The following is a 14,874-nucleotide window of genomic DNA, read 5'->3' as shown; positions in this document are numbered from 1 at the left end:
GAGCTGATGCCAATTCACTCTTTTACAACAAATTAATAGAGCATTTCATATTTTTTAACCTAACATTCTCCTAATTTAATCAATTACTTCCACCCACTAACTAGGTCACTACTTCTGGCAGATTAACGACCAGCCTGGGAGGATAACACGTGCTTCCTCATAGGACATCTGAATGCACAGAGAGGAGAGCATCATTTATAATCTATGAAGATGGCAAGCAATGTTTGCAGTAATAATAATAATAATAATAATAATAATAATAATAATAATATTATTAATGTTAGCAATACAGATAGCAAAAGACATCGCAATGTAATGTTTTACAATTCTAGTCCTAACCCTAATCCTGTGGCATAAGCGGTGTATCCTTCAAGGCCTTTGGTCACTGAATTCTCTGTATATCATGTGTATGCTCTATATGCAGAGTTTATTAGGCTAACCCCTGCATACTCCATATGACAACAATACAAATTTGTCTCTTGCTCACAGACATGGCACATCGGTGGACTGTAAATTAAGAGTGACCATATTGTTTACTGTTGTATGATCAAGTTAATGAAACAATTTAAGTTCATAGATTTTGAACCTTCTAGGTCTGCAGGAGCTGAACTTCTCCAATAATATGACATTTGGCTTTGTTGGACAAGCTCATGAGGAATATCCATAACCTAGTGTACCTTTCCTATCTGGTATGCATGTGTATCCCCTCTGTGGAAGCTTCTCATCATCCCTCAGTTCCTCTTAGCACTGATATGTCCTTAATTACAGTGGATTGTTTTCTGGGTCATAGGCAGAATAATACAGTACTGCAGAGTTGAGGAAGCATCGGGTAGAGTATTTGGAAGAACACTGGATTCCCAGGCACTAATGGATGAGGCAGTTTTGGGATTTGTACTTGCTAAATTAAACTTATAACCTGACACACCAAACTACAGATGTGGATGATCCAGGATGTTGGTATAGTCTATCAGAGCATAAAAAGAAGAATACCAGCATATGTTCAGAGGATAAAGGGTACTTATAAACCCTAAACACATGGCTATTATCCAGTTTAAAAGTACTTAAAATCCTGCAAATCTATGACTAAAATATGTTATAAAATTCCTAGGGGACAATCTTAAGGAGAGGTGATGCATATAAGATTTTCCTGTATCAGTGTTGCAAAAAGAAAAGTCTAGAGGAAATGTTTCAGAGGATATCACCCTATCTGTAGAACATGGGGGCGGGGGCTGTCACCATTAACGATGATGCAACTGCCAGGTGGGCGATTTCTGAAGTGTACACAAGCATCTTCGCTGCTCAGCTCCAATCAAAAGCTCAGTGGATGGCATTTCATCTTACATGAGCAACTGCAACAAGTTTAGAGTTTTTCGAGGAGGAAAGTGGGATAGTGCTTACCGACCATTACCTGCATTATGCGCACAGAATAGTGACATTAGTTTCTGGTGATGTATATGAGTCGACATAAGTACACCAAAAATAAAGCAGTCTATGTAGCAAAAGGGCCATGGTTTGTATATGGTTCACTCAGTATACATGTAAATACCCTTACATTAAACCCCATAGTCATTAAACAATTCTGATGTGCCAGAGTACAGAGCAAAACCCACCAAAGTATGTCACTGACTAATTATTTACACAACTCATTGTTTTCAATGTGGATTTTTTGACATAAGGCACACTTTCAATCCATTTTCTTCCTTTTTTGCTAAGCCTTGAATTTAAATGTGCATGCACACTTGACCTAAAACCATTTTCTGAAATTGGCCAATCCAAACACTTGAACATTGCAAAGTAAGAGCACAAAGGATCATACGATTAAACTGATGATACAGAAAAAAACTAACTCAGCAACCCCCTAGTAATATGAACATGTGACTTCTCAAAGCAAACACTATTTTTTGAAACATTGATGACAGGAGTTCAGACATTCTCAATAAATAGTGAACCAATGAATGAGAAAACTGACAGTTTTAAATGAGTTAATGATATGAAGTCTACTTGAAAATTGTTTATATTGTTTTATATAACATTGTTTATATTTTACTTCTTTGTATAAAATACATTGCTGTTCATTAATATATTACATATCAAATGTAATGTAAAGATACTTTACAAATTCAGTAGTTTCTAGCTAACATTGCAATGCAATGTTCCCCACATATACAGTACTGCCACATCAAATGATGCAAGTATGGTTATTAAAACTATTTCAGAAGAAATTTCAGGATATGTCACAACAATGACCTAAATATGCTCAGCATGAAAACATGAAGAATAAAGATTCTCCTCCAGTGACTTTCCCCTCCCTCTTATACCAGCAAGATAAAATGTATTCTTATTAAAAGATACTCTGCAAATGGTTCTCTTACATTTTTTTATCTTTTAATTGGTATCTCCTTCTTTACAGCACTCTCTGATTTCAAGGTTATAGAAATGTGTGACTGGCAAGTAAGTAGACTGCACTCTCATACAAACACAAAGATGCACAAAACAATATCAAGTTCAAAGAGGGATTGAGAGTAGTCTTGTGAGATATACACCTAGCTGGGGAGATCAGTCTATCACAACGACGTGTCAGTCCTGGCAAGACTGAACACTTTATTGCCATACAACACATACTGCATGATGAGCAGAAAATGGAGGACATTTATTATAGTAGTCTCCTATAGTTGTCATTTCCTTAGTCACCACTTTTAAATTGTCTCAATTACATCAGTAATATAACTCATGGCCAGATTTGTTAGAACTCAGTCTCGGAAACAAGAGCACAGTGCTAAGTTAAGTAGCTCAGCGCTTATAAATCAGGTGGGAAGACAAAGGCCTCTGCAGCTGTTTCTGCATCACCTTCTTCCTCCTCTGGTATTGTTTCCTCCCAGGTGAAAATATCAGCGTTATCATGCATTGTCATGGTTACCTGTGACTCCCCTTCCATTTCCCATGGACACAGTGCATCACATCGAGTAAGAGGTCGGTTAATCCTTGACCCCTGTGCTCTGACGCCTGCAGACAGTGTCACGTCTCTTTCCTTCATCTCAGTGTCTGGTTTAACAGTACTGTCCTCTGATTTTACTGGTGTTTCGGATTTAGTTTCCTGAGGACAAATTGTTTGATGTAGTTGGGACTTTCCTGAGTCCTTTGGTTCTAAAGGACAAATGTCTGCTTGAGGGCTGTTTTCACTTTGAGCTGGATTTGGTGACTCTTCAGTTTCCCAGGGACAAATATCAGTGAAAACACTCTCTTGTTTCATCATTTGCTTTTCTAGCTCACTTGTCTCCCATGGACATACATTATCACGATGAATTCCTTGTTTTTGGAATGATTTTGCTGGTTTTTCTGTTTCCAGCTCACTAACTTCCCAAGGACAGACTTCGGTATCAACAGTCTCTTGTTTTTTGACTGGATAGCTAGTTTCCCAAGAGCATGCTTCTGCACAAATAGCCACTTGTACGTTGACTGTCTCATTAGTTTCGCTAGGACAAACATTTGCATGTACACTTTCTTCCTTTGGGATTGACTTCTCCCCTTCCTTAGTTTTGGCAGCACCCCCTTCTTTGGAACTCTCAGAATCTATTGCTTCCCACTGACACACATGTGCTTTCTTAGATGTGGACCCCTGTGAAGTTAAACCCACAGTTAGTTGCTTTAGGTTGGGGGCTGCTGCTTTTGACTCCAAACAACAGACCTCCATGACAGTGGATGATAATTCAGGGAAATCCCATGGACAAGCTTCTGTCAGCTGTTTTGTCAGTGGATGAGTTTTTGCTTTAGTTTTCTCAACAGCTCCTCTTGGTTGTTCTTTAACATCAGATTGTGTTGTTTCTTCTGATTCCCATGGGCATACAGCAGAACGAATGCTTTCCTGATCTTGAATAGTTCTCATATTGGATTGGGTATCTTTTGATTCCCATGAATATGCTTCTGTGGTTCTGGTGAGTTGCTGAGATGATCGCTGTTTTGCAATAGTTGTGCTTGATAAATCAGTGCTCTGAGTTGTTTCTTGGTCTTTTTCTATTGTGTCCTCTGATTCGCATGGACACAAGTCAACACGAATGATCACTTGATGTTTCTGTGGTTGACATGGTTCCCATGGAGTCTCTAGTGGAGCACCATGTCCTTTTGTGTCTTGGTTCCTTGGTTGAGCATTAGCATATATAATTCTCTCACATGACTTGGCAGAATCTTGTTTAAACTGAGAGGTGATGGTACCTGGTGCATCCCAAGGACAAACTTCAGCACTTCCACTGCTCTGAAGTTCAGGTGCTTGACCAATCTGTAATAGGTCCCTCTTCTCTGTTGACATTTGTGCTTGTGTTCTCTCTGCTTCCCAAGGACAAACAGAAGCTCGTGTACTCTTGACTGGTAACTGACCTGGTTCCTCCACTTCCCAGGGGCAAATATCAGCAATGCTTTGCTGATGTACTGGAGCCTGCTTGGGAACATCCCATGGACATATTTCTGCTGTTGGAACAGCCAGTGAAGCTTTAATTTGGTGTACAGTATTGTAGCTGTCACTATTGGTACTTACAGACAGCCTTTGCACACCACTGCTCTGCCACTGTATTATATTTTCACTGGCATTTTGTTTTTTGACTTCCATTACTATCTCCTCTGATTCCCATGGGCAGACATATGGTGGAGCAGTGCTTTTAGGGCTCTTGACTGGGGATTCTGATGATGCATGGCTCACTGCAGTTTGTTTCACAAGGCAAGGTTTCATGTCAACAGTGGTCATGGCTCGTCTTGGTGTTTGTGGTGTCTTCCTTCCTAAACCTACAGCACTGCCTGGAGAAAGTTTCATGGATGTCGTTCGGGCTTGGGATCCTTTTCCAACTACTAAGCCCTTTGCTACAAGGAGACCTTGGGTAGCTGAACGAAAAGAAAAACCACTGAAGTCCTTAGGCTTGGCAAAGCCACGTGGTGATCCTGGAGCACTAGAGGAGACTGGAAGTTGTCGTTTTGAAGATTCAACATCTGAATCTATCCCATGTCCTCCCTCTCCCACAGAAGGAGGGGAAGGGGGAGGCAGATGTTCCCAGGGGCAGACATAGAGTTGTGTGGGAGATGGTGTAGGTTCAGAAGCTGGGTGCTCATGCTTAGAGAGGGAATAAGTGACATGTTTTTGGTTTGAGAGGTTTTTGCCAACTGACTGCTCCTCTTCAACTTCCCAAGGGCAGACCTCAGACTTGTCAAATGACAGACAGAGCAAAGCATTTGAGGTCTGCTCCTTTATCGAGCCCTGTGGTCGCTGAACCTTGGGCTTTTCTGGGCTTGTTGGGCCAGCAAGAGATGGGATCTCCATGGTTCTAGGAGGAGAAAAAACATAATGATCTCTGTGCTTTTCTATGAAACTACGTGACTTCTGGATCCGAAGAGACCCAGGTTGTAGAAAGTTATTGTCCACTGCTAGGTTGTGAGCACTGGCTGACTTGCAAACCAGAGGCGTTGTGTCCATGGATTCAGCCTCAGAGACATGTGACCTCTTGTCTATGTTGCTTCTCAGTGAGGAGTTCATCAATGATGCATCCCTTTCTGAACCACGCTCAAAAGCACAGTGGGACTTCCGCCTCTTTGGTGTGGCCTCGTTCCTCATACTGACTCTGTTGCTTTCAGGTGTTGCTATGAACGATCCAGACCACTTTCTCATTCCTCCACTCCCTGAAGTGTCCTTGTCTTCATGACTGCACTGTCTGCTCAAGCTCTCTGGAATCTCAGCTATGCGCCTGATGATGGATCGTCCCAGTGTGAGGCGGGAGCTGCGCTTCTTTTGCAGGTGCGGATTGTTGTTTGTCAGTGCCTTGTTCTTTTGAACTTCCAGCTGAGCATAAAGTTTTTTCAGCTCATCCTGGTGCGGAGAGAGAGGGGGGATTCAGTTACATTTCGTGGGAGAATAGGAATGGTGTTATTAATCAGAACATTATGCACAACAGAATTTAAGTGCAAGGAGAGAGAGGAAGTTGTATAATAGTTATGGTACAATTGAATTAAAGTACTTACATTTCTGATCCAATGTCCTTCCATATTTTAATAAGATTAGTTGACATTGATTTATTAGGAAATGTTTAGGTATAGCCTTTATTAATGGTTAGCTTAATGTTAATGGGGAGAAACACTACGTTTTTTGTCTGGATCTGTACTTTTTACTGGACTGCTGAGTGGCATTTTGCTCACTGAGTGACTGAAGCCATTTGTTGGATCAAATTGTTATCATCCGTGTTTGTTGTCATCCATGCAGAAGCTAGCTGGGTATCTCAGCAGTATGTAAGATACGTTTAGAAGATAGATATCTTGTTGCCTTGGTATCTTGGTTTATTATTATTACTAATCTAGATAATGACACATTCTGCTTTGCCCCATATGAAAGCAAGGATTTTTGCTGTGCAAGACATGCAAACATGAGTCACAAACTAACAGGCATTTTTATATCTGTAAGATATACAAGATGTCTGGCATATGCATAAAAATGCTGTGCGCCTGATGGCATTCCTGCAAAATTAGGCTTGCCTAGTAGTCTTGTTATCTATTATTAGTAATAATTATAATTTGGTGCACTTCCTCTTGGCCTGCAGTGTAATGCAGATATCATACAGTGACTGCACTAACCCTTCAGAGGGTACATGGGAGGTGGTAGTATGATGATAAGTACACAGACGAGTTTACCCGGATGTCGTCAGGGTCCAGGCTGCAGGCAGACATAAAGCTGTTGTTGAGGAATGAGCTTGAACGCCGCAGGTCCACTTCATCCTCATACACCTCGGCGATCTCCTCTTTCCGAGGTCGAGACATGTAGAGGAACTGTAATAGATATTAGTGGATCTTTATTTTAAACCAAGTATCCTAATCCATCATACAAACTGGTCTTTTGGTGTCTGGCACAAACATATAAGTAAAATGTCCCTTAGGCAATGGTGATGTACCTTAGGAATGAACAGCAGGCTGAGTGTTACAGTGATTGTGACGTGTGTATGTGTGAAGAAGAGCAAGAGTGTCCAATCAGGATGCAGAAATGGCCGCATGAACCTGAGAGCGGGAATAATGAGTGACATATTGAAATCGGGGTGCCATATTTGCTCGTTGTTTGGAGCAAGCAAATGTGCATGACCCTAAGCCCCTACCTGAGAATGTGAAACATGGCAGAGAGGAGCAGCTCGTTCTGAACGGCCATGCCCATGTATCGAGGCTCATGGTAGGCAGATGGCACAGTCTTCACTGCCTTGTAGAGGGAGCTCCCCCAGCACAAGAACAGCAACTCTGCTAAAAGTCGCAGAAATGCATAGTAGTCAATTTGACATGCAGCAATGATTTGATGTGCTATTTTGCTAGTGGGCTACTTCAGGCCTTGAACTGTTGTTTTGCTGCTCATTTATCTAATGATAAAAAATATTTTTAAATACCACTGACAATCCACTGGATTACTAGAACAATTTATTGCTTATCTATTCAATCCCTTGATGGGTCATAAATTCTCTCAGGGAAAAAAAAAAGATACTCTGGCTGACCTGTTATATGCTCACTGTTATTTATCAATAAATGTATCAATGTTATTTATAAGTAGATCTCACACACCCACAGTCATCATATAATCCCACCGGTCCAAGTAACACACTGTGAAGCCCTGGCCATCGGAGGTGGTGGCTGTAATCAGCAGAGAGATGTTGCGGTCCTGGTTCTGTAGGACCCCCGCAGTCCAAGCGCACAAGAACCAGCTCACGGTGAGAACCATCACCCCCAGAAGCTTCAGAACACAGGTGTTGGACATGTAGGGCACTCTCTGAGCAGTGCGTGAGAGGAACACCTTCAGCACTCTGACAACATTGATGATGGCAGTCAGAAACATGCTTGTTAAACATCGGCATACTGCAGACTGAGAAGATATTATAAAAGTTGAGTTTTTTTAATTTTACAAGACACATTTTGCCACACTCAGCTGCTTCCTGTCTACACCTAAGAAAAGTAAGATTCTAACTTAAAATCTAACAAAATAACAAGAAACTAATTTTTTACAACAAAACCAACAACAACAACAAAAAAAGCAATAGCAAAAATGTTAAGAAATGTGATGTCTGTTTGGGATGTTTTGATATATTAATGGTTAAAGCTACTGAAATTGTAGTAAAGCTCTTGTTAAGTCTGCCAATGAAAAACTCCAGGATGTTCTGCTGCCATTTTCATGAGCAAAATCTGGTGGTGGGTGGACACTGTCTGAGGACTGTTAGTGAGATGGTTGGAGTGGTTGGTGATTATCAGATTAGTAAAGATTAAAGGCAGCAGGATTTGTACACACCGGTACATTTTCAGTATCACAGTGCCATAAACGATGGCAAAGCCAAGTAAACGGACCCAGCGCAGTAGGATGCAGCGAAACGTGTTGGGTTTGAAATACAAGATGAAGACCTACAGAGACAAAATGTAAATTTACATTTTAACCAAATAATGATTTGATTATTTAATTTAAATGACTAGCTTTCCAGTCACAGAATAAACCTAGGACTAGGATAAGACCAATGTGTCACTGGATTAGCAAAGTTCCATACCTTGCCCTACTAGTAATACTGTCCCTTACATGGAAAAAAAAAACCATTTTTTAAAAGTAATTGAATCCATAAACAGCTGCAGGGGAACATTTTAAACATAATTTAATTAAGTGACAGTGGTCAATATGGTTTATGTACATAATTTAAAAGCATTTTGGATCATTAAAAATGTTTCAGAATTTGGTGCCTGATGTCAAAATTCTCAATGTATATTACAGGTGATTGAGGAGGTGGGCTGTCTCCAATGACCTTATACAATAATCTTATACAATGTTAAATCCATCCTTGCCCCAAACCTGCTTGAAAAATCCATTATAATATAATTACAAAACCAGTGATATAACCTAGAATTAAGGTTTTAATCTCATACTCACAGGGAAGTAAAGGAGGAGAGACCCAAACAGAATCATCTCCAACAGCAAGAGACCTGATGCTCGGATTCGCTGCCACACAGAGGTGGACCAATCAGTGGTAAGGAGAGAAGAAATAAGGGGAAGGACACACGAATTAATGCACTAAATGACAAGGACATGTTTATATGTAATTAAAAACACATAATTGAAGAGGAATTGCTTATTACTGTATTTTATAACATTGCTATTTTATTTGGGATTCACAAACTAATATGGTGATACATTTCAGCACTTCTAAAATACATTGCTCTCTCTCTGCAAAAATGTCTTTATCTGTTAATGGTCGCATGAATGCATTAAAACATCTTAGCTGCTTGGAGTATATGGGGCTGTGTGATGTAGATAAAAGAATGTTGTAGATGTAGATATGAAAACAGTGTAATGGCAGTGAGCTTTGCCTGGCTAAGATTATATTACACAAGCTCTCTGATATATACACTGGAATGTAGAAGTAATGAAGGCATTTTTCCCAAGGTTATGAAATGCCATGTATTGCTTTCTGTAGGTAGATTAGGAAAAAGGCAAACATTACTCTGGTAGTGCTGAAGATCTATAGCCACAACATTTGTGTAATGCTGAGCTTTTTATGATCAAGACTAAACAATGAAGCAATGAAGAAGAAACTCTGGCTTCATATCATAGTGTTCATCTCATGAATTTCCAAATACAACAATGTGCTGGATACAGTAGGTTTTATTACAGTCCATGTTACAAGCCTTCTCCTCAGTTGAAAGCAAAAACTTATCCTGTTGTACTAAGCTCTTCCCAAGAGTCCTCACCCTGCTCCTGCGACACTGGTATGCCTTCAGCATGAGCACTAGCGCTAGGACCATGAAGAACCCCTGCATGGAGAGGAGCCCTGCCCTCAACAGCCAGTCCTCCTGCACCCAGCAGGGGGAGCCATCCTTGCACTTCTGACAGCCCGGCCAGCAGGGCAGGCACACAGGCATCTTAGGGTAGCAAACTTGGCTTCTGTTCACACCTGCCAACGTTGTTTCACCATACAGTTTAACAGAGGTTAAGGCCAGACTGAGAATGGCAGTGATAACAGTGGCACTATTAGTTATGTGTCAAGTGTATTAAGGCTTGGGTTGAAGCACAAATAATACACATAAAGGACCTATATAAATCCATTTCATATAATCAGAAAGAAACATTTCAGTAAGTTCACTGTATATTTTAACTGCTGTCTAACAAGGATGTTAGATGTGATCCTGCATATTATACAGATGGCCTTACCCTGGTCCTGGGAGTCTGATGGTGGACTGTAGTATCCCTCTTTACATCTGCAGCAGTACTGGCCCAGTCGAAAGCCCTGCCTGGGAACTACCTCACACTGGGGAGTTAGGGTTTGGGGAGTGAGGAGGGGGTTAGCAGGCAGGTCGAGGATAATCAAGTGTTAAATGCAATTTAAGACTTTTGTCAGATGAATTTGTTTGACTCCAATAATTAATTATTGATGATATCTTTGAACAGGAGAAAATGAATGTATTAACGGCTTTCAGATCAATGGCTGACTGTCTCCATAGCCTCAGTGTATGTTGAGCAGTTTGAGAATTCATGATTGAAAGTGTAATCCTGGAAAGTAGTGCTCAAAGCCAGTATACTAGTTTTGCACATGGAGCCCTTTGTGTGTGTGTGTGTCTGTGCGTGTGTGTGTGTGTGTGTGTGTGTGTGTGTGTGCGCATGTGCATGCACAAATGAGTGAGTGTGTCTATGTGAATGTGTGTGTTTCTGTCTCTGTGTGTGTATGAATGTGAACTCTTTCATCAATTACATGACACTCTTGTTGGCTAGTCGGCTGGCCCACTTATCAGAAAAGCTGTAAATTAATCTAACTTAAAATGTAAATGGATGGGTAATGCCTGCTGAAAGAGTTTTTTCACTCTCTCTCTCTCTCTCTCTCTCTCTCTCTCTCTCTCTCTCTCTCTCTCTCTCTCTCTCTCTCTCTTTCTCTCTCATTTTCCGAACACATCAACCTCCCAACAGTCATGGCCCATTAATAATACAATTTGGGCTTAACTACTATTCTCTAATAGAAACTACCATTATCTTATCTTCAATAACATTTCATTGCCAGCCAGGATAGCTGAATACATGTTCTCCCTGTGAGCAGGGCTGTAGTGAAACAATTATGCAGGGACCTTTTTTGCTCCAGTCTTGTCTTCAGTGAGTGTTGTGCATGCTCAGGTGAGTGTGGACCATGCTAAGGTGAGTGTGGACCATGCTCAGGTGAGTGTGGACCATGCTAAGGTGAGTGTGGACCATGCTCAGGTGAGTATGGACCATGCTCAGGTGAGTGTGGACCATGCTCAGGTGAGTGTGGACCATGCTCAGGTGAGTGTGGACCAGCCAGTCCCAGCCAGCTTTCTAGATAATTTTGCTGTTTCCTGCTTTTTATAATTCTTCCTTGTTTTCTGTGAGAACACATTTGCAACACATCACCTTGCTCTAATTGATTTATTGTGATATTTCATCCCCATTAAGCTTTGCTTGCATTGACATTCCTTGGTCTTTGTGTTGCTATAGTTGCCATGTCAAGTGTTATTACAAATCTCATGTATTGCATACCTGATGGTATTTTTATACAGGGGTTCTTGAGTAAACGCAAGTACGTGTTCTTGTTAATGCATGCATGTGTTATACATGCATGCATTTTTAGAAATCCAGCCTGTGTTTTGAAAAATGGCCAGAATAATACACAAAGAACCCATAACTGTAAAACAATAAACAAATGGGCTCTTTAAAAAATTGTGTCAGAAACAGAACGATTTGAAAACACTAGAAAAAAATAAATCAATTCCTCCACTGAAGTGCTAGAGTCCAGCACAGATTGGTGATTTTGCTGCTGTAACAGAACTACTAAACTTGAGATATAACTTGAATCATGTGTGTTTGAGCAGGGGAAGCTCTGCTGGATGCTGGCTCTCTGGGACCATGGCATGGCCTGAACTAGGTCCCAGGAAACAAGGAAACAAGGCTAGTTCACAAGCAGGACACGATAAGATGGCATTGACAAAAGGGACTGGGTCAGATGTACAAAGACTGTAATAAGAGCAACAGAACGCGAGCTATCACTGGCATAGGAACGCGTCCAGATCCGTGTTTATATGGAACAAATACAATAATAACACATCATCTAATGGTGCAATGTTTTTTAATTGAATCCAGGAGCTCTTTCTTGAAGAGCTTTTCCTGATATCTCATTGTGTTGTTCTAGGCTATGCCTGTCTGAGACTTATATAACTACACCCTGCTAGGAAGGACCAGAAAGAATTTGCTTTTCGTTTGTTTGCTTGTTTTTTTTTTCTGATGGATGAGCAGTGTGTGGGACAAAAGAATGTAAGCATCACTGGATTAGCACTCTAATCTCCCAGATCATCCCTGCACCATCCAGCACAAGAATCTTTAAATAGGAGGTCTGGAAAAATGAGAGAGAATGACAGCAGACAGCAGAGGAGTGGAAGAAAACTAGATTAAGAGAGTAAAAGAGCACATGATGAAAGAGACAGAAAGAGGTGTCACAGGGAGAAATGTGTTATAAAGAGTGGGAGACAGAGAGATAGAGTCAAAAACACGAAGCAAGAGAGTGTCATGCACAAGGTAAAATGGCAGGTGAGAAGGTACTTTCTGGTTAGAAAACCTTTACAAAGGACTTCACAAATCAAACTGAAATGAGTCTTTTCCTCATGAGCACACAATGTTAATGGTGTGAAATCTTAGAAGTGTTGTCATTATATTCTACAACAGTCTTTGAGGTCTTGTTTTGCAACAAAAACACTGTGTACTGTATTAGTTGCCAATTTAGACAGAATTGTATGGGTTCACTCAGGGATTTCTGAACAACACAGTGATAACTGTAATGTTTGTATGTGTTTGTAATGTTGTATATTAATAATGTTTTTTTTTTAATCATTTCTTAGATATTCATGCTACACAATGACTGCATATTTGAATGACAATATTCACATAATGCCTTAAGGTGTTATAAGGTTTTAAAAACAAAATCTAAAATTTAAACTAAAACACAAAAAGGTAAATCAGAGTTTTATATATATATATATGTATATATATTTAAAAAATATATATTTTCCCCCATTTTGCTATAGGCTCACTTTCATAAGATTTTGTATTCACCTCCATGCTGGTGCGGTTGCACTGATGTGTGTCAGCAAACCAGACATTTCCACTGGTACACTGGTCCACATTAAAGCCCTGGATGTTCACATCCATACGGATCACACCCCTGCCAACAGAACGAAAAACAGACCCCCACATGTCAGAGAGAGAAGCCACAACAAAACGCTCAAGAGACCCAGTGCTGACTATGTGACACCCCATAAATACAGACTCTATTGCTTGGTTTTTATTTTTAAGATATATAAGCAATATGATAAAATTTTAAGATAGATAACTACACAACATACTGTTCCAAAGCATAGCTAGGGCAAGTAGTCTTTAGCACCTGAAAGCTAGCATTCATTGGAAAACAATACTGAAATCAAAATAATGAAGTATAATAAGACTGAGAGAGACGGTGACTAACCTGAACTCTGGGCTGAGGTCTGGCTTTAGCCCATAAAAGGGTACAGAAAGAGTCAGAAGCCACCCAGGCAAGAAATGACCATCCTCACACTCCAAGAAAGGGGCCTCACCCCACTGCACTCCACTACTATTGATCACATAACTATCTCCATAGGCCCATTTTGGTGTGTCCAGGGTGCTGAGGTCATTGAGCAGGACCCGTTTAGACAGGCCAGGGAAGGGTGGGTTCCTGGACTTGAGCGAGGTGAACCAGCTGCTCTCAGGGGGATGGAGTGTGAGGTCCTGCAGGTAGGTGTCCTGTGAGAGACCTCTGGATGCGCGGAGCACCAGGTGAGGCTGAGTGGCTGTGGGGTCAGCATCAAAGGTCAGTAGAGCATGCTGAACCAGGCCGGGCTCGTCGCCCTCCAACATGGCCCGGACCAAGGCATGGTACCACTCGATGTCCTCCTCCACACTGGTCTCGCGCAGCTCGCTGGCCTGGAAGATGAGATTGAGGAAATTAGCTGTGCTGGTCAGGGACACAACAGCCTGATGCAGGAAAGGCTGCAGGTCTGGTGGGAGGGCACCACGCTGGCCGGTCAACCAGAAAGGCTGGCCACAGGTAGAGGAAGACAGGACGGAGGCGTCACCACTGTAGAGGTAAAGCTCGACCACGGACATGTTATCCTCTGCCTCTACAACTACCCGAGAACTGAGGCCTGCCGTGGGGGGCGGCACGCTGCGGGAGAGCTCCCCCACTCCGACAGAACTCAAGCTGGAGGGTGTGGGAGTTGGCTCCTGGGTGGAGAAGTCCCCGGGGTAGGAGGTGGCGCTGAGCAGAGCCAAAAGCAACGAGGGCAGGAGGAGCAGTGGCAGCAATGTGAAAGGAGAAGCCATCTTCATAAAGTTCCACATCGCACCGCTCCTATCCCAGAGCTTCCTCTAAAGCTCCTGGAAGAACACCATCCAGATGGGTGCTGAGGGAGCTGTAATTGCTTGCCTTTCTCTGGTCTCTTTTTTCCTGGGATTACTGTCCTCTACTGCCTTTCCCCAGATATACAATTGCAAAGGATGCAGCAGGTGTCCAAGGTGATGGGTGGTATGGTGGGGAGGGTGGAAGCACACCCTTTAACTCTTACACACTTGCACACTCTGCCTCGCAGTCAACTATGTAAATCAGGATGAGAGGCACTGCTGATAAGCAACTGTCCCTGTGCGCTGCCGTGACAATCAGTTGGTTTCCCAGGACGACAAGCTCAGCGTGACTCTCAGAGACTGCTACTTCAAGCCAGCAGAAGATTACGCAGAGGTGGCTCCCAATACTCTGGTACTGCCATGACAACAGGGGTGCTGAGGATGAGGTGTGAGCCAAGAGCGGGTGTAGGGGGCAGCCGGAGAGCAGC

At 41.9% G+C, this 14,874-nt stretch overlaps 1 protein-coding gene across 1 annotated transcript; it reads right to left on the bottom strand.

The window, feature by feature from the left end:
• Positions 1–2,415: 2,415 nt before the first annotated feature.
• si:ch211-156l18.8 (probable G-protein coupled receptor 158) lies at positions 2,416–14,386 on the bottom strand. Its single transcript, XM_035523180.1, has 11 exons — positions 13,494–14,386; positions 13,085–13,193; positions 10,187–10,283; positions 9,727–9,929; positions 8,909–8,977; positions 8,285–8,394; positions 7,567–7,805; positions 7,116–7,254; positions 6,918–7,020; positions 6,661–6,795; positions 2,416–5,845 (listed from the first exon to the last, which is right to left on the bottom strand). The coding sequence occupies exons 1-11, from the start codon at positions 14,384–14,386 to the stop codon at positions 2,798–2,800; spliced, it is 5,145 nt and encodes a 1,714-aa protein (XP_035379073.1). The 3' UTR covers positions 2,416–2,797.
• Positions 14,387–14,874: the final 488 nt, after the last annotated feature.

Source organism: Electrophorus electricus, chromosome 26, assembly GCF_013358815.1.
Source record: "Electrophorus electricus isolate fEleEle1 chromosome 26, fEleEle1.pri, whole genome shotgun sequence".
Taxonomy (NCBI): domain Eukaryota; kingdom Metazoa; phylum Chordata; class Actinopteri; order Gymnotiformes; family Gymnotidae; genus Electrophorus; species Electrophorus electricus.
Note: the sequence above shows the minus strand (reverse complement) of the source record. Positions and strands in the feature narration are given on the sequence as shown.